The 25,755-nt window shown below is 42.1% G+C and overlaps 2 protein-coding genes and 1 pseudogene across 8 annotated transcripts in view; 2 read left to right on the plus strand and 1 right to left on the minus strand.

Moving 5' to 3' along the window:
- NASP (nuclear autoantigenic sperm protein) overlaps positions 1-19,701 on the minus strand; it is a 44,402-nt gene extending 24,701 nt beyond the window's left edge. For 2 of the 7 annotated variants that reach the window (XM_058717572.1, XM_058717571.1), the window contains exons 1-2: positions 19,101-19,281; positions 9,886-9,903 (exon numbers count right to left, since the gene is read on the minus strand). In XM_058717572.1, coding sequence (XP_058573555.1) covers positions 9,886-9,903; positions 19,101-19,159 — 77 coding nt within the window. In that variant the 5' untranslated portion in view covers positions 19,160-19,281. Of the gene's footprint in view, positions 1-9,885; positions 9,904-19,100; positions 19,282-19,417 lie in introns of those variants that run through there. The other 5 variants (XM_058717570.1, XM_058717567.1, XM_058717568.1 and 2 more) reach the window with 4 other exon arrangements.
- On the plus strand, positions 808-2,505 carry LOC131504809 (SIN3-HDAC complex-associated factor-like). The gene has a single exon (XM_058717592.1). It carries the CDS (start codon positions 1,260-1,262, stop codon positions 1,923-1,925), a length of 666 nt encoding a protein of 221 aa, XP_058573575.1. The 5' UTR covers positions 808-1,259; the 3' UTR covers positions 1,926-2,505.
- A 3,346-nt stretch (positions 19,702-23,047) lies between the features above and the next one.
- LOC131504811 (cell division control protein 42 homolog) lies at positions 23,048-25,450 on the plus strand (annotated as a pseudogene).
- The last annotated feature ends 305 nt before the right edge of the window (positions 25,451-25,755 follow it).

Here is a 25,755-nt window from a genome sequence, read left to right on the forward strand (position 1 = left end):
CCGCAAATGGTACTGGGAAAACTGGACAGTGACATACAGCAAAATGAACCTGGACCACTTTCTTACGCCATACACAAAAATAAACTCAAAATGGATGAAAGACCTAAATGTAAGACAGGAAGCCATCAAAATCCTCGAGGAGAAAGCAGGCAAAACCTTTTTGACTTCGGCAGCAGCAATTTCTTACTCAACATGTCTCCAGAGGCAAGAAAAACAAAAACAAAAACAAACTATTGGGACTTCATCAAAATAAAAAGTTTTTGCACAGCAAAGGAGACAATCAGCAAAACTAAGAGGCAACCAACAGAATGGGAGAAGATATTTGCAAACGACATATCAGATAAAGGGTTAGTATCCAAAATCCATAAAGAACTTATCAACCTCAACACCCAAAAAAACAAATAATCCACTGAAGATATGGGAAAAAGACAGGAATACACACTTCTCCAAAGAAGACATTCAGATGGCTGACACATGAAAAAATGCTCAACATCACTCATCATCAGGGAAATACAAACTAAAACCACAATGAGATACCACCTCACACCAGTCCGAATGGCTAAAATGAACAACTCAGGGGCGCCTGGGTGGCGCAGTCGGTTAAGCGTCCGACTTCAGCCAGGTCACGATCTCGCGGTCCGTGAGTTCGAGCCCCGCGTCAGGCTCTGGGCTGATGGCTCGGAGCCTGGAGCCTGTTTCCGATTCTGTGTCTCCCTCTCTCTCTGCCCCTCCCCCGTTCATGCTCTGTCTCTCTCTGTCCCAAAAATAAATTAAAAAACGTTGAAAAAAAAAAAATAAAATGAACAACTCAGGCAACAACAGATGTTGGCGAGGATGCAGGGAGATAGGATCTCTTTTGCACTGCTGGTGGGAATGCAAACTGGTGCAGCCACTGTGGAAAACAGTATGGAGGTTCCTCAAAAAATTAAAAATAGAACTACCCTACGACCCAGCAATTGCACTAGTAGGTAGAAACAGGTGTGCTGTTTCAAAGGGGCATGTGCACCCCAATGTTTACAGCAGCGCTATCAACAATAGCCAAAGTATGGAAAGAGCCTAAATGTCCACTGACTGATGAATGGATAAAGAAGATGTGGGGTACACACAAACACACACACACACACACAAAATGGAGTATTACTAGGCAATCAAAAAGAATGAAACCTTGCCATTTGCAACTACATGGATGGAGCTAGAGGGTGTTATGCTAAGCAAAATTAGAGAAAGACAGGATTTTGGAAGACTATTGCCCAGAAAAGATGTTTGGTTTTCACAAGCCAAAGATGTACCGAAGTATAGAGGGCTGCTGTATTTGCAGAGCTAAGTCCTCCAGTTCTCGATTCACTGACAGTAAACGCTATGAAAAGGACTTCCAGAGCTGTTTTGGGTTGCATGAGACTGGTTCAGGAGACATCTGTAATGCCTGTGTCCTGCTTGTGAAAAGATGGACGAAATTGCCAGCAGGATCAAAAAAAAACTGGAATCATGTGGTAGATGCAAGGGCAGGACCCAGTCTGAAGACAACATTGAAACCAAAGAAAGTGAAAACTTTACCTGGAAACATGATAAAAAGCAACCAAATCAGTAAACTACAGAAGGAATTCAAACGTCACAATTCTGATGCTCACAGTACCACCTCAAGTGCCTCCCCAGCTCAGTCTCCTTGTTATAGTAACCAGTCAGATAATGGCTCAGATACAGAGATGGCTTCTGGCTCTAACAGAACGCCAGTTTTTTCCTTTTTAGATCTCACATACTGGAAAAGACAGAAAATACGTTGTGGGATTATCTATAAAGGCCGTTTTGGAGAAGTTCTCATTGACACACATCTATTCAAGCCTTGCTGCAACAATAAGAAAGCAGCTGCTGAGAAGCTGGAGGAGCAGGGGCCAGAGCCTCTGCCCATCTCCACTCAGGAGTGGTGACTGAGGTTTAGGTAGAAGGGGAACAAAAAAATGATTTAAATTTTGGAAAGAAAACAAAGCAACAAAACCCTTCTATTTTTAACTTGGATACCTGCTATTCTGCCAAAAGACACTTTCTAGAATAGTTTTGAATGGGTTGTTATTTCTCCTCCAGTTCCACAAACTCTGAAGCCAGTGTCTAGCTTACTAAAAGAAAAAAAGTACACATAATATTTAAGATGCTGAGTATTTCATAGGAAAGCTGATGCTGCTGTAAAGTGCTCTTTAAGTCTTTTTTTTTTTTTAATCCCCTTCTAATGAATGAATCTAGGGGAATTTCAGGGGACAGAGATGGGATTTGTTGTATGATAAACGTATGTAGTTTTAGTCTTTCTATATTGAGAAGCAGTGGTTGGGCATTTTTAAGATGGCTGGCTATACTTGTTTTCCTTCTTGATAATAAATTTGTCATAACTCAGTAACATGGACTTGCCCCAAGAGGTAGTTGTTAATAATTTAAGGTCTTGCCAAGGTTCTGATGATTCAAACCTGTACTACTGAATATTAAGCAGGACAGACTAAGCTCTCTGGTGCAAATGCCTCGAAGGAGTAGTTTTTAAACATACAGAGAGGTAACTTGAGTGTATATGTTGCATCCTGTCACCTCCCTCCATATTCATTTTTGATAAAGATTTTAATCTATATTGAAACTTCTAAAGCAGAATCAAAGCTCCTCTGGGGAAATGTCAAGTTTTAGGATGAGCAATCCTAAATGAAGAGAACCAAAGCATTACCGCATGGTAGAGATTACATTCTATTAAAAATGTTAAATTATCTAAAATAAATGTGCACGTCTTCAGGATGGCACACATAAAAAACAAAGGTTAATGCTTCTTGGGGCACATTTCTTAGAGGGCTTGCCTAGTGTGTAAATAATTGACTTTTGTTTGTGTTACATGACTGGTGACTTCACTGAAAACCTGCGCAATTCAGTTTTAGCTCTGGATTACTTCAGTTGACCTTTGTGAAGGTTTTGTCTGTGTAGAGTGAGTTGGGATTGTTTGGCTTTAACCTATTAGGGTTTGGGGTTTTTGGTTTTTTTTCCACTCTATATTAAAGTAAAATTCTAAAAGAAAAGAGGTGTGTGTTAATGCTGAGTGGGCTGGTTTAGGTTTGACTTCTTTTAGTCAGGCTTTGTGAACATTGAGATGTTAGATGATGCATCCTGAACACGGAGCTCTTTGATTCCAAAATCTTCATTGGAGGCCTTTTTACCTGAACCCAAACCAAAGTACTGTCATTGCCTCTTTTCTAAACGTTCAAGAATAACCTATCACCGGTTCAGACTTCTCATAATTAGGGAGGATCGTTTGCCTACCTTATAATAACATGACTCAGTGCTTATTTTTAAAACCGGATTTTAAAAATTAGATAGTATAAATAACAGTAAGGAGTGAGCCATTTTTTACGGGCACCATATAGTTTTATAATTCTTAATCTAAACTTAAAATTTTGTATTTCTTCCTTATGGCAAAAACTACAAGCCACCATATGCACAGATTACACCGTGAGTTGGGTTGGCTCTCCCACAGCCTCTGAGGTGAATTACAAGAGTCCCAGCCATTATCATCTTCCTCCTGTTGTTTCGAAATATTTTTTTTTTTTTGTACATTTTGGCTACAGTATTAGTGGTAGAATATACTATAATATGGATCATCTCTACTTCTGTATTTATTTATTACTAGACCTCAACCACAGCCTTCTTTTTCCCCTTCCACCTCTTTGCCTGTAGGATATACTGTATGTAGTCATGCACTTTGTATTAATATATTAGAAATCTACAAATCTGTTTTGTACTTTTTATACTGTTGGATACTTATAATCAAAACTTTTACTAGGGTATTGAATAAATTTAGTCTTAATAGAAAATAAAAAAAAAATTAGAGAAAGACAATGGCCTACAACTTCACTCATAGGAGGAATTTAAGATACAAAACAGATGAACATAAGGGAAGCAAAAATAAGAACAGGGAGGGGCAGGGTGTCTGTCGATTAAGAATCAGACATCAGCTCAAGTCATGATCTCACACTTCGTGGGTTTGAACCCCATATCTGGGTCTTTTCATTCCAGCTTGGAGCCTGGAGCCTACTTCGGATTCTGTCTCCCTCCCTCTCTGCCCTTCCCCCGCTTGTGCTCTCAAAAATAAATAAAACATTGGGACGCCTGGGTGGCTCAGTCGGTTAAGCGGCCGACTTCGGCTCAGGTCATGATCTCGTGGTCAGTGAGTTCAAGCCCCGCATCGGGCTCTGTGCTGACAGCTCAGAGCCTGGAGCCTGTTTCAGATTCTGTGTCTCCCTCTCTCTGACCCTCCCCCGTTCATGCTCTGTCTCTCTCTGTCTCAAAAATAAATAAACGTTTAAAAAATTTAAAAAAAATAAAAATAAATAAATAAAACATTAATTAATTAATAAAACAGGGAGGGGGACAAGACTCTTAAATACAGAGAACAAACTGAGGGTTGCTGGAGGGGTTGTGGGTGGGTGGGGATGGGCTAAATGGGTAAGGGGCATTAAGGGGCATTAAGTGCTTGTTGGGCCAAGCACTGGGTGTTATTTATACATAAGGGATGGATGAATCACTGGAATCTACTTCTGAAATAATTATTGCACTATATGCTAACTTGGATATAAATTTAAAAATAAATAAAATTAAAAATAAAACAAACAAACATACAAACAACTCTCTCCATAGCATGTATCTTTTGAAAAACAGTTACTTTCTCATTTGTTAACAGATCAATTTTATCTTAGGGCACCTGGCTAGCTCAGTCAGTACAGCAAACAACTCCTGATCCTGGGTCGTGAGTTCAAGTCCCACATTGGGCCAAGAGCTTACTTAAAAACAAAACAAAACAGGGGCGCCTGGGTGGCGCAGTCGGTTAAGCGTCCGACTTCAGCCAGGTCACGATCTCGCGGTCCGTGAGTTCGAGCCCCGCGTCAGGCTCTGGGCTGATGGCTCGGAGCCTGGAGCCTGTTTCCGATTCTGTGTCTCCCTCTCTCTCTGCCCCTCCCCCGTTCATGCTGTCTCTCTCTGTCCCAAAAATAAATAAAAAACGTTGAAAAAAAAATTTAAAACAAAACAAAACAACACAACATTATCTTGAACAGTTTATTTTCAAAGTATCTGCTAATGGGTTTACTACTGACAACCATTGTTTTCAACCTAATGTAGCTAACAAAGAGCTAGGAATACAAACTACAAAAGGGTCAATTCTGCTATTGTCTTGCTATTTGTGCTTGCATTTTTACCTTCAATCCACCATTTCTAAGCCCAGAATCTTTTAAACACATTGTCCATTTTTATAAGAGCTAGTTTAAAACTGGAAAAAAAAGTCCTATCTAGACTTACCATGGTGATCATTTGGTAATATGTACGAATGTTGGATTACTATGTTGCACACCTGAAACTACTGTCAATTATATCTCAGTTTTTTTAAACCTAATCTTAATGGGTAAAGATGTGGCACATATACATAATGGAATATTACTCAGCCATAAACAAGAGCAAGATCCTGGTGCCTGGATGGCTCAGCTAGTTAAACCCCCAACTCCTGGTTTCAGCTCAGGTCATGATCTTGCGGGTCTCCCCCACATTGGGCTCTGTGAGCCTACTTGGGATTTCTCTCTGCCACTCCCTGGCTCATTTTCTCTCTCTCAAAATAAATAAATAAAACTTAAAGAAAAAAAAAAAAGGGAGCAAGATCCTGGGGTGCCTGGGTGGCTCAGTCGGTTAATCATCCAACTCTTGATTTCAGCTCAGATCATGATCTCACAAATCCTGAGTTCGAGCCCCACCCTGGGCCCTGCACTGACAGTGCAGGAGCCTGTTTGGGATTCTCTCTCCCCCTCTCTCTCTGCCCCTCCCCTGCTTGTGTGCTTGCTCGCTCTCTCTCTCTCTCTCTCAAAATAAATAAAAGAAAAAGCAAGATCTTGCCATCTACAACAACATGGATGGATCTAGAGGGTATAATGCTAAGTGAAATAAGTCAGAGAAAAACAAATAACATTTTAGTCTTATGTGGAATTTAAGAAACAAAACAAATGAACAAAGAAAAAAGAGACAAATCAAAAAACCAGACTCTTAACTATAGAGAACAAATTGATGGCTACCAGAGGGAAGGTGGGGGAGGGAGGGGTGAAATAGGTGAAGGGGATTCAGAGTATACTGATCGTGATGAGCACTGAGTAATGTATAGAATTGAACTGCTATATTCACTGCTACACCTAAACTGCTACACCTAAAACTAATATAGCACTGTATGTTAATTACACTGGAATTAAAATTTTTGAAGTAAAAATAACAATAAATCACCCTACAGATATACTAGTCCATGGTTTATTACAAGGTATTCACTGTAGCACTATTTGTAATAATACTGGAAACAACTCAAATGTCTATCAATAGCCAATTTGTTATGAGATACCCACAGAATAGAATACAAGGCAGTCATAAAAAGTTAAGGGGAGCCTGGGTGGCTCACTCAGTTAAGTGTCTAACTTCATTCAGCTCAGGTCATGATCTCACGGTTCGTGAGTTTGAGCCCCACATTGGACTCTGCACTGACGGTGCAGAGCCTGCTTGGGATTCTCTCTCTCTCCCTCTCTCTCTCTCTCAAAATAAATAAAATTTAAAAAAAAATTAAGAAGGGGCGCCTGGGTGGCTCAGTCGGTTAAGCATCTGACTTCGGCTCAGGTCATGATCTCGCGGTCTGTGAGTTCGAGCCCCGCATCAGGCTCTGTGCTGACAGCTCAGAGCCTGGAGCCTGTTTCAGATTCTGTGTCTCCCTCTCTCTCTCACCCTCCCCTGTTCATGCTCTGTCTCTCTGTATCTCAAAAATAAATTAAAAAAAAAATTAAGGAAAATTTAAGGTAACTATGCCCTGATGAATGATCTCCAAGACATATCGCTAAATGTTCAGAAATGTGTCAAATAGGCTACCATTTATACAACAGTGTAGAATTAATAACTACATACCATTTGTTTTTATATGCAGAAGGTTGTCTTTGAGGAACATATAATAAATTCCCACTTGAGAAGAAAAACTATGCGACTAGAAAATAAGGGGCAGAAGGACATTTCACTGTATAACGATCCTTATGGATTTTGAATCAGGAATGTATTTTCTATTAAAAATTAAAATATTTCTTAAAAATCTGATACCTGCCAATAGGCCTTACCTTCTCACACAATCAGCTGGAGCTAAATAGTGACCACTCACTTTAAGGAAGGAGAATGTACTACAATCCCCATCACTTTTGTTTGTTTGTTTGTTTGTTTGTTTACTTCTTTTTGAGAGAGAGGGAGACAGAGAATCCCAAGCAGGCTCTGCGCCGTCAGCACAGAGCCAATTCTGGGTTTGAACGCACAAACTGTGAGATCATGACCTGAGTCGAAATGAAGAGTCAGATGCTGGGGCGCCTGAGTGGCTCAGTCAGTTAAGCGTCTGACTTCGGCTCAGGTCATGATCTCAAGGTTCATGAGTTCGAGCCCCGCATCAGGCTCTGTGCTCACAGCTCAGAACCTGGAACCTGCTTCAGATTCTGTGTCTCCCTCTCTCTCTGGCCCTTCCCCTCTTGACCTCTGTCTCTCTCTCAAAAATAAATAAACATGGGGCGCCTGGGTGGCTCAGTTGGTTAAGTGGCCAACTTCGGCTTAGGTCATGATCTCGCGGCCCGTGAGTTCGAGCCCCGCATCGGGCTCTGTGCTGACCACTCAGAGCCTGGAGCCTGTTTCCGATTCTGTGTCTCCCTCTCTCTCTGACCCTCCCCCGTTCATGCTCTGTGTCTGTCTCAAAAATAAATAAATGTTAAAAATAAATAAATAAATAAATAAACATTAAAAAAATAAAAATAAAGAGTCAGATGCTTAATCGACTTAGCCAGCAGCCCCCTGCCATTACTTATTTTTATCTGGCCCTCTAAGCTTAACATTTCTAAAAAAAATTTTTTTTTTTTTAACGTTTATTTATTTTTGAGACAGAGAGAGACAGAGCATGAACAGGGGAGGAGCAGAGAGAGAGGGAGACACAGAATCTGAAACAGGCCCCAGGCTCTGAGCTGTCAGCACAGAGCCCGACGCGGGGCTCGAACTCACGGACAGTGAGATCATGACCTGAGCTGAAGTCGGACGCTTAACCGACCGAGCCACCCAGGCGCCCCTAAGCTTAACATTTCTAAATTCTGTTATAGAACACCACACTACTAAACATTGGTAACTGTCTGGAAATGAGAAAAGGAGAGAGCCCAGAATTCTTATTTCTGGGGTTGGGAAACTTGAGTGCTATCCAACCAAAATAAGGTACAAAGAACATTAGTGAAAATTGGAAGACTTAGGTTTTAAGACAAGTTGATTTTGAAGTGCTTATCGAACAACTAAACGGATAACATCCAACAGGCAATTCAGAGCAAACATTTGACTGCCAAACATAATACATGCAGCACCTATTCATTTTCATTTAATCCTCTCACAAAAAACAAAAACAAAACCTGTGGCAGATGGCAATGCTCCTATTTTACAGAGAAATTACTTACCTAAGTAAGTGATTTAGTAACCTATATGACCCTATCACATTTCATAGTATATTTCAATTGCCTATTGACTTTCTGTACTGTGCAAGAGGATTAAGCTTTAAGGAAAAACATCCTATCTCTCTCATTCTAGCTGTATACCAGTACCAGGCACAAGGTCTGGCACCTAGTCAGTATTTGTTAAAATAAGTGACCAATTCTGAATCACTAGGGTAGGATTAGGGCAAGTGACTTTGCCACTTAGCATGTGAGGTGCTTCAGTTTCATCAACTATAATTAACAGTACCTAACTCCTAGGGTTTGTTTTGAAAATCAAATAAGAAAGTTCATAAAGTACTTCATTCAAGGCTTGACATATAACAAATCAATAACAGCAATTATCAACAATGAAGCAGAGGTAAGGAATAGAGGTAGTACCAAAGGGAAATAAAATTAGGAGGTAATGACTGGTATCAGCTGCAGCAAAAAAGTTAAGAAGTAAAAAGCTGGGGCGCCTGGGTGGCTCAGTCGGTTAAGCGGCCGACTTCGGCTCAGGTCATGATCTCACGGTCCGTGGGTTCGAGCCCCGCGTCGGGCTCTGTGCTGACAGCTCAGAGCCTGGAGCCTGTTTCAGATTCTGTGTCTCCCTCTCTCTGACCCTCCCCCGTTCATGCTTTGTCTCTCTCTGTCTCAAAAATAAATAAATGTTAAAAAAAAAAAAAAAATTAAAAAAAAAAAAAGAAGTAAAAAGCTAAGAATAAGACTAATTTAGCATGGAGACAATCAATGATTACTTTTAGTAATGTTTAAGAAGGCATGAAGGGAAAGAAGCTGGACTGATACAAGCTGAACTAATGTGTATACTCACCACATACCTGCCCTATTAGATTGTAATATGATGACCAGAAACTGAGACTCTGAATTCATCTTTGTATCTCTAAAACCTAGCACAGGGGCGCCTGGGTGGCTCAGTCGGTTAAGCGGCCGACTTCGGCTCAGGTCATGATCTCGCGGTCCGTGAGTTCGAGCCCCGCGTCGGGCTCTGTGCTGACTGCTCAGAGCCCGGAGCCTGTTTCAGATTCTGTGTCTCCCTCTCTCTCTGACCCTACCCCGTTCATGCTCTGTCTCTCTCTGTCTCAAAAATACACATTAAAAAAAAAAAAATTTTTTTAAATAATAAAAAAAAATAAAACCTAGCACATTAAAATATATGGTAAAATCCTGGTTTGTGAGCATAGTTTATTCAAGAATCATGCTTATAACCCAAAGCACTTGTATATCAAAGCGAATTTCCCCATAAGAAACAATGGAAACTCAGATGATTTGTTGTACATCCCAAAAATATTCATACAAAATAGGTTAATACTGTAATACAAAATAATAAAGAAAAATAAACACATTAACCTTCACTTACCTTTGAAAATCTTCATGGCTGGTGTGAAGGAGAGAAGAGAGAGGAGGATTATTATTGTATAGGATGACTTTCGCTATGACGAACAGAATCAGTTATCTACTGGTTCAATGGATTCTTCTCCTGCATAAGGGCCAGTGTATACACTGGCACAGATGGTGACTACAGGACAGTATTAATAAACTCATCATATACTGTATTTAACGTAACTGGCAAGGGGCACTGGGGTGGCTCAGTCGGTTGAGTGTCCGACTTGGGCTCAGGTCATGATCTCACAGCTTGTGAGTTCAAGCCCCGCGTCAGGCTCTGTGCTGACAGCTTGGAGCCTAGAGCCTGCTTTGGATTCCATGTCTCCCTCTCTCTCTGCTCCTAACCCACTCACATTCTGTCTCTGTCTCTCTCAAAAATAAATAAACGTTAAAAAAAATTTTTTTTTTAATGTAACTGGCAATAAGGCAGCACAGGAAAGGGTCTATATCTGCAGGCAGCCTGACCTAGAATGAAGCAAATCATTCCTGAGCTTACTCTTGTGTTGAAAAGCAAAGGACTGTCCATAGGTGCTTTGAAGTGACAAAAAATACAGTAGTGCCAGGTGTGGGGTACCTTCCAATGTTCTGAAAAAAATCACTGATCTCTGCCAAATACCACAGCCTGAGACCAAGCATCTGAGCATAGGAGACAATCACCCATAATCCCGCAGTGAGAGAAGAACCATTGGTTCAGTTGTGATGTGACATTCAGCACCACGTACTATTAGTATTGCAAGACATTATTCACTTATCAAGTTAAATTTTATTAGAAATGTTTGCTCGTCTTGCAGAACACTCACAGAACAAGTTACTCACAATCTAAGGTTTTACTGTATATTAAATATATCTGCTAAACGGTTAAACAGAAAGGAAGAAAAGGGGATCTAGGAAGGCAGATTCTTGTCTAAAGAAGTTTGGCTCTCAATTGGAAGAAGCTAAACAGATATATGATGGAGTAATGGTTTTTAAATGCATTCATGTTAGGACGTTTGAACGCAAGAGATGCTGCCATGTGAGGGGGAAAGGGGAAGCATCAAGAGACCAAATAGGTAATTGCTGCTGAACAATTAAATATTTGGGGGGGGGGGGAAGGGGGGGAATCTCCAGTGGTTATCTTCAAGATGTTTTTAAATATAAACCCCCTATGAAGACACTGTACTATATTCAGACTTTTCTTGTATAAAACCTTTAAGTTCCACAAGAGGGAGGTCTCAACCCTCTAACCATCTATTTTGTGTCTGTTATTGCCAAGCATCTGAATGAACATTCTAAGGAAACATACAACAGTACTGCTCATTTTAAATTCTTGGCCACAGGGGTGCATGGGTAGCTCAGTCGGTTAAGCATCCAACTCTGTCTTTTTTAAGTTTATTTTTGAGAGAGAGAGAGAGAGAGAGAGAGAGAGAGAGAGAGAGAGAGAGAGAGAGAGAGAGAAAGTGAAAGAGAACACGCACACAAGCAGGGGAGGGGCACAGAGAGGGAGACACAGAATCTGAATCAGGCTCCAGACTGAGCTGTCAGCACAGAGACAGACATGGGGCTTGAACCCACAAACCCTAAGATTGTGACCTGAGCCAAAGTCAGAGGCTTAACCGATTGAGCCACCCAGGCGCCTCAAGCATCCAACTAACTCTTGAGTTCACCTCAGGTCATGATGCCAAGGTCGAGGAATCGAGCCCCATATCTAGTTTTACGCTGAGCATGGAGCCTGCTTAAGATTCCCTCTCTCTCTGCACCCCCCCACCCTAACACTACATTCTTGGCCACAAACCCAAAACAGAGACAACAATGGCAATCCTACCACACATCCCCTATGTGTTTTTTTTCCCACTCTCCAAAATGACTATTTCTTCTTCAAATGTCCTACATCATACTACATTCCTCCTTGCTTCCAAACAGAACTTGCCTGACACTTCACTAAGCAAACAGAAACAGACCTTTCTCCACCATGCCAAAATTACCAACCTGCTAACCCTATTTTCTGCTTATTTCTATGAATAAAGTTTCTGTACTAGAATCTTCATATAGCTGCTCCTTGTCATTCATATCTCATAAAGGCAATATCTGACCATGCAGTCTAAATTAATCTCCCAGTTACTTTCACCTTAAAATGGGTAAATGAAGACAATCATCTGCATACATTTTATCACCGACATTCTCGAATCTATGTATTTACAGTCTATAGCCCAGTAGTGGAGACTCCATCTGACAAGAGGGACCTCTTCTCTTTTTTTAAATTTTTTAACGTTTACTTTTGAGAGAGAGAGAGAGAGCGGGGGAAGGGCAGAGAGAGAGATACAGAATCCAAAGCAGGCTCCAGGCTTCACCCTGTCAACACAGAGCTCAACGCGGGGCTCGAACCCACCGACCACGAGACCATGACCTGAGCTGAAGTCAGATGCTTAACCGACTGAGCCACCCAGGCACACCACCTCTTCTCTCTCCTTAACCACAGTACCTCTAGTAACTGAAACAAATGATCAGTAAATATAGGGGAAATATGCTTATAACCTGGGAGACAAGAAAACTGCTTCACAAAATTCTTCTAAAAGAATGAAATCTTAACTTGTAGAATCTCCCCCACTACTGCCACCATGAGAAATGGGAAAAACCAGGGCCCACAGTGGCAACCAGAAACAATACAGTTTTCCAGATACCTAGTCATCATAGAAATTTATTATCATCTATCATCCACTCTAGATTTTAAGGTACCCTTACACATAAATGTAAGCTCAACGTCTGCCTATGATAGAATGGATAAAGTAGGACATATTCATACAGTGAAGCAATATACAGCAGAAATCACTGAAACAGTATGTAATGTGAACAATTCTCACAAAGTTGAATAAAAGAAAACCAGACATTATTGGGGCACCTGGGTGGCTCAGTTGGTTGGGCAACCGACATCAGCTTGGGTCATGGTCATGATCTTGCAGTTTGTGAGTTCGAGCTCCACCTTGGGCTCTGTGCTGACAGCTCAGAGCCTGGAGCCTGCTTTGGATTCTGTGTCTCCCCCTCTCTCTCTGCCCCCTCTCCTGCTCACACTCTGTCTCTCTGTCTCTCAATAATAAACATTAAAAAATAAAACTAAAAATAAATTTAAAAAAAAAAACAGACATTACTACATACAGTACATAATACCATTTATTTCAGTCAGTTAGGCATGAGACTCTTGATTTTGCCTGGGGTCATGATCTCACCCTTCGTATATCAAGCCTGTGCCCCATGTAGGGCTCCGCACTGACAGCATGGAACCTCCTTGGGATTGGATTCTCTCTCTCGCTCTACATCTCTCAAAATAGATAAATGCTTTTTTTAAAAACTATCAAAACAAGTATGTTAGAAATCCGAAGAGCTATTCTTGATGGGAATGATGGGATTAAAAGGGGGATTTCTGGGTTCCACAGTGTTTTGTTTTTAATTTTCCTTTGTGAAAACTCAGCTGTACGTTTTCCATTTGTGTACTTTTTGTAGTATGTTACACTTCAGTAAAATATACTGAAAAACAGGCTGGTAAATTTTTTTTTTAAGTTGAATGACTTGCCTTGCTTGTACTTTTACCTCAGAGAACTAATTCTTTAAAAAAAAAAAAAAAACTATGTAAAATTAAAAAGTAGGGATCTACAATCAATAAAATAATTTTGAATAATCAAGACCTGACTTCCATCTTCTAACTAAACTTTCCATTGCAGGTTCAGACTTTTTTTAATGTTTACTTATTTTGAGAGAGAGAGAGAGAGAGAGAGAGAGAGAGAGAGAAGGGGAGGGGCAAAGACAGAGAATCCCAAGCGGAATCTGCACTGTCAGCGCAGAGCCTAATGTGGGGCTGGATCTCAAGACCATGAGATCATGACCTGAACCAAGATCAAGAGTTGGACGCTCAACCCACTGAGCCATGCAGTCGCCCATTTTGTAGTTTTTATTACAAAAGTTTGTATAAGTTTTTCACCTCCTTGGTCAGGCTTATACCTAGTATCTAACTCTTGGATGTTATTTAAAATTATTTTAATGTTTACTTATTTTTGAAAGAGAGAGACAGAGTGCAAGCAGGGGAGAGGCAGAGAGGGAGACACAGAATCTGGAGCAGGCTCCAGGCTCTGAGCTACCAGCACAGCCAAAGTCAGATGCTTAACTGAGCCACCCAGGCACCCCTGGTGCTATTTTAAATGAACTGTTAACTTTCCAGATCGTTCGTTATTATATAAACGCATAACTCATTTTTTTTTTTTTTAAGTAGGCTCCATGACTAGCATGGAGTCCAATGTGGGGCTTGAACTCAGGACCCTGAGATCATGATCTGGGCTGAAATCAAGAGTCTGACACTTAACTGACTGAGCCACCCAGGTGCCCCTGATTTAAGATTTTACTTTTAAATAATCTGTACACCCAACGTGGGGCTTGGATTCACATCCCTGAGATCAAGAGTTGCATGCTCCAACATCTGAGCCAGCCAGGTGCCCCCAAACAGAACTGATTTTTGTGTTGATTTAGTATCCTAAAACTTTGCAGGGGCAACCTCACTGGTCAGTAGAGGATGCACTCGATCTTGGGAGTTGTAAGCTGGAGCCCACGTTGGATATAGAGATTATATAAAAATAAAATCTTGGGGCGCCTGGGTGGCGCAGTCGGTTAAGCGTCCGACTTCAGCCAGGTCACGATCTCGCGGTCCGTGAGTTCGAGCCCCGCGCCAGGCTCTGGGCTGATGGCTCAGAGCCTGGAGCCTGTTTCCGATTCTGTGTCTCCCTCTCTCTGCCCCTCCCCCGTTCATGCTCTGTCTCTCTCTGTCCCAAAAATAAATTAAAAAAAAAAAAAAAAAAAAAAAAAACGTTGAAAAAAAAATAAAATCTTAAAAAAACAAAACCTTGCAAAATTTGTTCATTAGTTTTACCAGTTTTTTTTTGTGTAATCTTTAAGGTGGACTTCATTTAAAATTTTTAAATTTATTTTAAAGAATTTTAATTCCAGTACAATTAACAGTATTATATTAGTTTCAGGTGTATAATACAGTGATTCAACAATTCTATACATTGCTCAGTGTTCATCATGATAAATGTAGTTTTCATCTTTTAAAAAATTTTTTTACTTAAGTAGTATCCACATCCAACATAGGGCTTGAATTCACCACCCGAGATCAAGAGTTGCATGCTCTGTACTGAGCCAGCCAGGTGTCCAGAAGTATACTTAAAAAAAAAAAAAAATTTTTTTTAATGTTTATTTATTTTTGAGAGAGGGGGAGAGACAGGGCACAAACAGAGGGGCAGAGAGAGGGAGACACAGAATCTGAAGCAGGCTCCAGGCTCTGAGCTGTCAGCACAGAGCCCGACGTGGGGCTCAAACTCACTGACCACAAGATCATGACCTGAGCTGAAGTCAGACACTCAACTGACTGAGTCACCCAAGCTCCCCTAAATTGTCTTAAGAATACAAGGTGATGCTCTTATTCAGAAATAATTTCAACACACTTACTCCATTTATTTTTCTGTCCTCACCTCAAAAAAGGAAATAGCAGAATTACCAAATAACAGAATTCATCTAAAACAAATCTAAGAATAGTTTGTTGCCTTTTCCCCCCAGATTCACTAGAAGGTCTCTTTTCCCACTTACATACTTGAGCTAATACACTTAACTCCTCCACCCACTGAAAAATAGGTACTCAGGTGTTCTGGCTAAATCTGTCACACAAATTATGACATTAATTCATCATAAGTCCATAAAGCTAACTCACAAGATTATCTTATTTAAAATTTTTTTTAACATTTTTATTTATTTTTGAGAGATACAGACAGAATGTGAGCGGGGGAGGGGCAGAGACACAGAACCCAAAGCAGTCTCCAGGCTCCAAACTGTCAGCACAGAGCCTGATGGGGGGCTCGAACTCACAAACCGTGAGCTCGTGACCCAAGCTGAAGTCAGACACTTACCCAACTGAGCCACCCAGGCACCCTGGTTATTTTATTTTAAACAGCAAAATACTAAGCACTAACATAACCACCACACCAAAATAAATGAAACGAATCACTTGTGGAAATAAAAAAAACCCAGAACTTTGAAGATTATTGAGCTAAACCACCTAATTATTATTTTGACATCTCTCTTCTCAAGCAACAAATAAGCAGCCCAGGAATTATACAACAGCTAAGCCAAAATTCAGTGCATCAAAGACTCCCTTCTGAGCTTTCTTTCCTTTTTACCATTACAAACTGCTATATTCTTTACTTTTTGTAACAAAAAGATTAAGAACTGGTTAGAAAGGTAATACGGGCAAGGACTAATTAGCACTTAGTCACTGGTTACCTTTAGCAATGTTTTGTTTATTTTTAAGAGACTAAGAGACAGAGTGTGAGTGGGGAGGGGGCAGAGAGAGGGAGGGAGATACAGAATCCTAAGCAGGCTCCAGGCTCTGAGCTGTCAGCACAGAGGCTGATGCGGGGCTGGAACCCACCAGCCGTGAGATCATGACCTGAGCTGAAGTCAGACGTTTAACTGACTGAGCCACCCAGGCACCCACCCAGCAATGTTGTTTAAATGGCATGAGGGGAGAGAGACCAAATTGAAGCTTTTTACAGGTGACAAAATTGTGGCCCAACATCTCTCTACTTAAGCAATGAAGTTGGTATCAAAATCAACTCTGAACTAAGTCTTTTTCTCATTCCACTTTTCCTCTCTACTGGTTTGAAAGTTATACATGTTCTTATTCTTTTAGTTATATCAGAATTATAGGGGTGCCTGGGTGGCTCAGTCGGTTAAGCTTTGGCTCAGGTCATATCTCATGGTTTGTGAATTCGGGCCCCACAGTGGGACTCTATCAGCACAGAGCCTGCTTCAGATCCTGTTCCCCTCTCTCTCAAAAATAAACATTTTTTAAAAATTATAAAGTGCATCATATGAAAGTCTAAACTCCTTTTCTTTACCTACCCCTTTAAATTTAACCTTTAGACATTTTACCTCTGAATAGCCTCACCAACTTGTGTAACTGAGAAATGCCATCTTTACTGTTCCCTCAGATTAGCTAATTAGGTTTTCATGGAATTTACTCAGGTTTTTCTAAGAGTAATGAAGGAATAAAAAAGGAAATACTGGGATTTAACCCAGACTGCCACTTACTAATTTGGAAATTACTTCACCACTCTAACTTTGATTTTTCTTATCAATAAAAGATAACTATTTCATAGCATACTTATGTGGATCAAATAAAAACACTCAGAAAAGCACTTATTACAGGGGTGCCTGGGTGGCTCAGTCGGTTAAGCATCCAACTTCCTCTCGGGTCATGATCTCCCGGTTTGTGAGTTCGAGCCTCACATCGGGCTCTGTGCTGACAGCTCCAAGCCTAGAGCCTGCTTCGGCTTCTGTGTCCCGCTCTTTCTCTGCCCCTCCCTCGCTCATGCTCTGTCTCTCTCTCTCAACAATAAATAAAACATTAAAAAAGATTTTTTTTAAAGAAAGAAAAACACTTATTACAATTGGTCGGTTTTAGTTTGCAACTTATGATAGGAAGAACTTATATTTTCCTTTTTGGTGGCACATGAGTACTTTCTGTGTATGACCTTCCAGGAAGCTGCAGACCAGTTCACTACCAACTTTGCCAAACACTGATAACATCTGGAAATCTGCAATCCATATTCATTGCATAATTTTATCTCAAAACAAAACCCATACAGCTTTTATTAAGTATTGTAGAGGGCAAGGATCCCTCTAAGTGGAATGATTGCTAGAGCTGTCTAGGGCACCATAAAATGGGTCTCCTGAGAATCTCAAGTAAGATCCTTTAAAAAAAAAAAAAAAAAAAAAAAAAGATACCACACGACTCACAAAGCTTATTTCAGTCCTAGTAAATCAATGAAGAGGCTGAAAACGGAGCTTGAAACTAAAATTGTACTTTCCAAGAGTTTCCAAGTGATTTTGATGCTGGTTTGGGAACCACTCAACATGAACATGGTTCTGAAGGGAAAGAGAACCAAAAAGTGGTAGGTAGCATGATAGAGATATGTAAATCTCTAGTAACTGACTGTACTGCTAGTACAGTGTAGTTAGTGTAGTCTAAGCCTACAGAACCTCACAGCAACCTTTCTCTTTATAGTGGAGAAACCTTACTTTTAAAGTGCAGAAGAGAAGGAAAAATATAAGACCAGGCCCCTAAGAAACGAAGGATAATTGAAAAGTGAGACCTACTAGATGAAGAGCACTTGCTCCTTCGAATTAATGGAGTGTTCCCTTTCACGTTTCAAGAAATACCTTACACCTGACGAGCACTGTGCCATTTTCAAAGCAATCATATATCTTTTATTCAATCCTACTACTAGTCGCGCATATTACAGTCCATTCACCTAGCAACCAAACACTTCTGAAAGTGAGGGGAGCTCCACGCAGTGCTAGGTGAAGATGCTGTGTGTCCCCATAAAAATCCCTCCCTAGCAGCCAAGTCTCTGGACAACACTCTTGAAGCCTAAAGAGACACTAAGCTCTCCATCACAGGCCTAAGAACGAGGACAGCTGAGTAGGAGGACACGAGGCGAGCGAATAGACGGTGGAAAACAAGCTTCACCGCGCCACACCGCGGAAGTTGGAGGTTCTCCGCGAGCCGCACAGCCCCAAACAATGGAGTTTTCCCGCCTCCTCAGGACCCCGCCCCCTGCTCCAGAGCTGGAGGGAAGGGAACGCTCCCGCGCAAGCCCCGCCCCCGCAGGCCCCGCCCCCTCCAGAGCCCACCGGACCGGCCTCCCTCCTCATGCAAAGGTTTTTTTTTTTTTTTTTTTTTTTTTGGCGCCAAATCTCTTGAGTTATTTTCCCGGTTTGTTTGGGGACCCTACTGAAGACACGAGCCAAGAGTGGGAGGACAGTAGGAGCTTAAACACAGACCAGGGCGCTGTGGCCCCGCCTCCTCAAAGATAGCCCCGGGCCGGGGGAGGAAGGAGAGGGGCAGGCGATGGAGCAGCCGCCGCTGCCCCCGGCAAGATGGCGGCCGCGAAAAGCGGGGCAGGGGGCGCCAGCCGACTTGTGTTACCGCTAATGCTCGAGGTTCTCTGCAAGAGGTGGGTTTCCACAGTGCCGGCCTCCCCAAACTGCGACGGTTGCTCACTGGGAGGCAAGTCCTCCCTCTCACAGGTCTGTCCCTCCGGGGGAGACCCCGTCCACCACCCCCTCCCCGTGTACTGGCCAGTGCCTCAAGCTCTCTACAGTCCCGCTTACTTGTCGGCGGAAACCAGCTCCGCGGTGATGGCGGCAGTGGCTGTGGACTCTGCGGCCATCGTTCCCCTGAGGTGGTGGACCAGCGGGCAGAACAGAATCTGTGAGGAAAACAGAGGGAATTTGGGAAGCCAGAAACCTATTCAGGGACAGAAAATGGCAGATTGGAGACCCCGCGCGGCTGGACCCCTATATATACCAGAGCCCTTCGCCCCGCCCTTCCACTTCCGGATCCTCCCCCTCGAGTTTAAAGGGCCAGGACTCTGCTCCAGTCCAGTCCAAGGACACGCCCTCTCTCGCCGTCGTTTTCAACGGGGTACCTTCCTCCCTTGCCAGCTTTCTCCCCAAAAAGTAACTTCCTGCTTCTCTAGCAAGTCGCGTAAGAAGAACTGGAATCTTGGTATTACAACTCCTGACTGGGCGTCGGCCAGCGACTTTCACAGAAGGGGAAGCTGGTGGTGCTCTGCATGTTTGGAGAGAGTAACCGAGGGTCTCTTTCTGGCCCAGATACTCCGAAAGGTAAACGAAACTTTCTATCCGTCCTCTCAGTCCTAACGGATGGACACGAAAGAACCGAGCATGGATACAGCAGCAACGTCCAGAACTGATTTCGGTAAGAGACTCGTGGCTCTGAACCTCAGCAACAATGATGCAAGAAAATACTACCCTAGGATTGGCTACCGCTGAAACTACCGCGCTGGATTCAAAGTCAGGGCTGCGGGTGTTGCGACTGGCTCCTCCCTCTGGGCCCGCCCCCCTTCAGCTGGCCCAATCCCCTGACGCAATCCTCTTAGCCCTACCCAGACTCCAAATCTGGCTAGTTGAACTCTCCCAGCTCTTTTCCTCCACTCGGAGCTACCGTTTGTCGTTTGCACAGTACGAAAAGAGTACTGTGCTTAGGCACTTTGAAAGATGTTAGCCGTTTTTATTAAATCTTAACAACACTACTGGTGAGATCGGGATTATCAGCCCCATTTGGTAGAAATAGAAGCCAAGGTTCAGAGGGGGCGCCTAGGTGGCTCGGCTAAGTGTCGGTCTCTCCATTTCGGTTCAGGTCATGATCTCATGAGGGGAGTTCGAGCCCGCATCCGGCTCCCACGCTGACTGTGTGGAGCCTTCTTGGGATTCTCTCTCTCTGCTGCTCCCTACCTACCCGCTCTCAAAATAAATACACTTTAAAGGGGGGGGGGGGGGAAGCAGTGTGCTTTGTTCAGAAAGTTGCAAGACAAGTCAGTTACGGAAAGCAGTGTGCTTCCATTTCCTGCAACTGGCAGTGGAAGATAACTGGCAGGCTGCAATGATTGCACTTTCTCACACCTGTAGCATCATCCATTGCCTTCCACCATGGCCTTCCCTATGGTGATCAGAACAGGGATTTTTTTTAAATTTTTTTTTTAACGTTTATTTATTTTTGAGACTGACAGAGACAGAGCATGAACGGGGGAGGGTCAGAGAGAGGGAGACACAGAATCTGAAACAGGCTCCAGGTTCTGAGCTGTCAGCACAGAGCCCGATGCGGCGCTCAAATCCACGGACCGCCAGATCATGACCCGAGCCGAAGTCAGCCGCTTAACCGACTGAGCCACCCAGGTGCCCCAGAACAGGGATTTTATTTCTGTCCAGGTTAAGGCACACTGGAAAAGATTTCCTGCAAGAATTCTTCCTCCAGTCTGTAAAAGGTCAGGCAGGTTGAAATCTTAGGGGCATAGAGCTAGACCTGTAAATGCCAATTCCTGTGGCAAACAGAAGTGGGATCCCCTTTATTAGCTGGGTGACTTGAGGTAAGTCATGTAATCTTTTAAGATTGTATGTAAAATGAGGACAATATTTATATTCACTCCTTCAGGATATTGTGAAAATTACAGTTAATGCTTGTTTCAATAATCAACACTACCTGGCTTATGCTAAACGCTCATTAAATGGCTACCACTGTCTGATAACGTGGTGACTGGAGGGTTGGCTTGGGGAAGGGGAGATCTCTTCAGAGTCATTGCAGCATTGCAACCTGGGCTAGGGTCTGAGAAACCGGTCTAGTACCTTTTGTGACCCACTCATCTGTTAAACTAACATTCACAGAGCAACCATGCTGTGCAAGGCTTTGTACTAGGTCCTAAGGACAGAAGACATGATCTCTGACTTTGGGGAATTCAGTTGTATAAAAAATAGATTTTAAAATAGATTTTAAATCCATCCACTCTGTCAGTCTTTACTACCAGCATTCTGATCCAAGCCTAGCCACCATCATCTCTTGCCTGTACTACTACATAGCCTCTGGTCTCTGCATAATCCTCTCCAGGAAAATCTTTTTGAAATATAAATAAGATCACATCACTCTCCTTGAATAGCTTTCCATTGCTCTTAGAAGAAATTTTGAGCTCCTTATCATTGCCTGCAAGGTCCTGCATGATCCAGCTCCAATCCACCTCTCCAAACATCTCATACTTCTCCCTTTCCTTTATCTTCCTCCTACTATGTTGATCTCCTTGCTATTCCCCAGAATGCCCAAGCCCTTTCTCATATCCAGGGGCCTTTGTGCTTACTATCTGACTGCCTAGAAAGCTCTTCTCCCAATACTTGGAATGACTAGCTCTATTCATCCTTCAGGCCTCATTTTAAGTGTTAACTTCTCCAAAGAAGACTTCCCAGTCCATTCAATCAAAATTAGCTTCCTTTTTGTATATTCTTCCATTGTGCTCATCAAACTCTGAAGTTATTTACTTGGTTTTTTTTAGTTTTGTTTTTAACTCTCACCCAGTTCTAAGTATAGGTTCCATGTGACTTTTTCTGTCTTGTTTATAGCTAAATCCCCAATGCATACCATAGTAGTAGCTGACTCACACTAGGTGTCCAAAGTGAACTTGTTGGGGGGCGCCTGGGTGACTCAGTTTAGTGTCCAACTTCGGGTTAGATCATGACCTCTCGGTTTGTGAGTTCAAGCCCTGGATCGGGGTCTGTGCTGACAGCTCAGAGCCTGTAGCTGCTTTAGATTCTGTGTCTCCCTCTCTCTCTGCCCCTCCACTGCTCACACTCTATCTCTCTAAAAAATAAATAAACATTAAAAAAATGTTTTTAATGTTGAAAAAAAAGTGAACTTGTTAGATGAATGAAGGAATGAACAAATGAAGCAATCATAGTATAATCATAATTAGAACTGAAAGAAATTTCACTTAGAATATATCTACTTAGGGGCGCCTGGGTGGCTCAGTCGGTTAAGCATCCGACTTCGGCTCAGGTCATGATCTCGTGGTTCAGGTCATGATCTCGTGGTTCGTGGGTTCGAGCCCCGCGTCAGGCTCTGTGCTGACAGCTCAGAGCCTGGAGCCTGCTTCAGATTCTCTGTCTCCCCCTCTCTCTGACCCTCCCCCATTCATGCTCTGTCTCTCTCTGTCTCAAAAATAAATAAACATTAAAAAAAATTAAAAAAAAAAGAATATATCTACTTAAAATAAGAACCAATATTTCATAGTAAGTAATAAGGATAATGGGACTTTATCTAGGGTGGGGTGGGAAGAATCTTATATTTAACAAGATTTAGGGAGGGCTTCCAGTTAAAGATGTTGGGTTGAGGGGTGCCTGGGTAGCTCAGTCGGTTAAGTGCCAGACATTGGCTCAGGTCATGATCTCATGGTTCATGGGTTCAAGCCCCACATTGGCTCTCTGCTGTCAGTGCAGAGCCCGATTTGGATCCTCTGGCTCCCTCTCTCTCTGCCCCTCCCCTGCACTTTCTCTCTGTCTCTCTCTTTCTCTCTCTCTCTCTCAAAAATAAAAAATAAATAAATAAAACATTTAAAAATTTTTTAAAAAGATGTTGGGTTGAAGACATACATTTACAGCCATTCCCTTTTGAAGCCTGTCTACATACTAATAAAGGAAATTTTTTTTTAAATGTGATTGACCCTAGAGAATTTTTTAAAATTTTTTTAAATATGTATTTATTTTGAGAGAGAGTAGGAAGAGGCAGAGATTGAATCCCAAGCAGGCTCTGTACTGTCAGCACTGAGCCTGACACAGGGCTCAATCCAACAAACCATGAGATTATAACCTGAGCCTAAATCAAGGGTCAGATGCTTAACCTACTAAGCCAGGCACACCTTTTATTTGTTGTTTTGTTTTGTTTTTAGGTAAAACAGGATCAAAGAGAATGGGAGAGGAAGCAACAGCAACATTTTAAAAGCTGGAAAAGAGATGAACAAGTAGTAATTAACCTAGCAGACTAAGAAAGGCTCAGGAATTAGTTGCAGCAGGTCCCTCTAGGAATAGAGAATGAAAATAGAGCTAAAAAAAGGCGGTTAGGTTGAACATTTTTAAGAGGTATTTAGACTGTCTACATCTTCCCCAAGGCAAAAGAAGACTAGAAGTTTAAAGAGGATAAAACGGGCATCTGGGTGGCTCAGTCAGTTAAGCATCCAACTTAGGCTCATGTCATAATCTCATAGTTGATAAGTTCGTCATGATCTCATAGTTGATGAGTTCCAGTCCCACACTGCTTCGGATCCTCTGTCTCCCTCTCTCTCTGCCCATCGCCCACTTGTTCTCTCTCTCTCTCTCTCTCAAAAATAAATAAACATTAAAAAAAATAAAGAGGATAATACAGGGGAGCCTGGGTGGCTCAATCAATTAAGCATCCAACTCTTGATTTTGGCTTAGGTCATGATCTCAGGCGTTTGTGAGTTGGAGCCCTGCATTGGGCTCTGTGCTGACAGTGCAGAACCTGCTTGAGATTCTCTCTCTCTCTCCCTCTCTCTCTATTCCTCCTTGCTCTCTCTCGCTCTCTCTCAAAATAAATTAAAAAAAATTTTTTTAATAAAAAAAGGATAAAAAGGCCCCGGCGGAGAAGCTGAGGTCATCATTGAATTTGAAATATTTAAAATGGATACAAAACTGTTTCAGCAATGCAGACAATTAAGTGTGTTGTTGTGGGCAATGGTGCCGTTGGTAAAACCTGTCTCCAGATATCCTACACAACAAATAAATTTCCATCAGAGTATGTACCGACTGTTTTTGACAACTATGCAGTCACAGTTATGATTGGTGGAGAGCCATATACTCTTGGACTTTTTGATACTGCAGGTCAAGAGGATTATGACAGATTACGACCGCTGAGTTATCCACAAACATGTATTTCTAGTCTGTTTTTCAGTGGTCTCTCCATCCCCATTTGAAAATGTGAAGGAGAAGTGGGTGCCTGAGATACAAAGACTCCTTTCTTGCTTGTTGGGACCCAAATTGATCTCCTAGATGACCCCTCTACGATTGAGAAACTTGCCAAGAACAAATAAAGCCTATCACTCCAGAAACTGCTGAAAAGCTGGCCCGTGACCTGAAGGCGGTCAAGTATGTGGAGTGTTCTGCACTCACAGAAAGGCCTAGAGAATGTATTTGACGAAGCAATATTGGCTGCCCTGGAGCCTCCAGAACCAAAGAAGACGCACAGGTGTGTGCTGCTATGAACATCTCCAGAGCCCTTTCCGCACAGCTGGTGTCAGCATCGTACTAAAAGCAATGTTAAATCAAACTAAAAATTAAAAATTAAAATTCGTTTTTGCAATAATGACAAATGCCCTGCACCTACCCACATGCACTCATGTGAGACAAGGCCCATAGGTATGGTCCCCTTCCCCCTCTCAGTACTAGTTAATTGGAGTAATTGTGTATTGTCAGAAAAGTGGTTAGTACTAGTTTTTGTTCTGTTGTTTCAAAAAAAAAAATTTTTTTTTTTTTGTTTTGTTTGTTTAAAAGCAAGGCATGCTTGTGATGACTCTGTAACAGACTAACTTGGGCTGTTGAAGCTGCTCCCGGGGCTCCATCCACTCTGGAGAATAATCTGGGACATTTAGGGGTTTTGTTTTTGTTTTTGTTCTTTTTGTTTTTGTTTTTGTTCTTTTTTGGGGGGGGAGTGTGTGGGGGATTTGTTTTTATTTAGTCATGTTTTTTAAATTCAGTAACCATTGGACAGCCCTTAAGGGGAGGAGGATGGACTGACTCCACATTCCACTTCCTAGAGCTAGTTTAGAACACTTGTCCCCCACCTGGTGCTCTTAGGAAGGAGTATAATAAATGCCTCATTTAATAACACACTCCTTTTTGAAAGTTGCCTTTCTCTCCACCCTTGAGTATGTCTAGTACTTGATGAAACTCATGAAAGCAGGTGGAACCTGTCTTGCCCCTCCTCTTTTCTAGGATGCACTCTATATGTGACTGTGACTTTCAAGGAAATTTGTTTGCCATTTGCTGATTTTTTTTTGAAGTTAATTTCTAGCTTCATTCATTGATAAATGAAGAAAAGTATTGCACCTTTTGAAATACACCAAATGGATTGAGTACGTAATTAAAAAACATTTTTTTCCCTGTCAGTCATTGTCTTACATGCTTAGGTAGATGTCCAGCTTAGTAGAGTATGATACGGTATTCCTAAAACACAGTCAGAGACCTGGTAGATCGAGGAAGTGTGAGGGGTGGTGCTAGAAGACAGATGTCTGTGGAATGATGCACATCCTCTTTCAAGTTGGAGGATGGAGACAGACCTGCTTCATGAAGAAGCTGGGGGTGGGGGTGGGGAGGACATTTAACAACGTGGGGACCAGTCAGGGGAATCCCCTTATTTCTGTTTTGCATACGGGGAACCCTAGAGTAGCTAGTTAAGGCTCTCTAGTTTAGT

Source organism: Neofelis nebulosa, chromosome 2 (assembly GCF_028018385.1).
Source record: "Neofelis nebulosa isolate mNeoNeb1 chromosome 2, mNeoNeb1.pri, whole genome shotgun sequence".
NCBI classification, from domain to species: domain Eukaryota; kingdom Metazoa; phylum Chordata; class Mammalia; order Carnivora; family Felidae; genus Neofelis; species Neofelis nebulosa.

Coding starts and splice junctions, on each gene's coding strand:
- LOC131504809 (XM_058717592.1), top strand. CDS start 1,260: ATGTTTGGTTTTCACAAGCCAAAGATGTACCGAAGTATAGAGGGCTGC.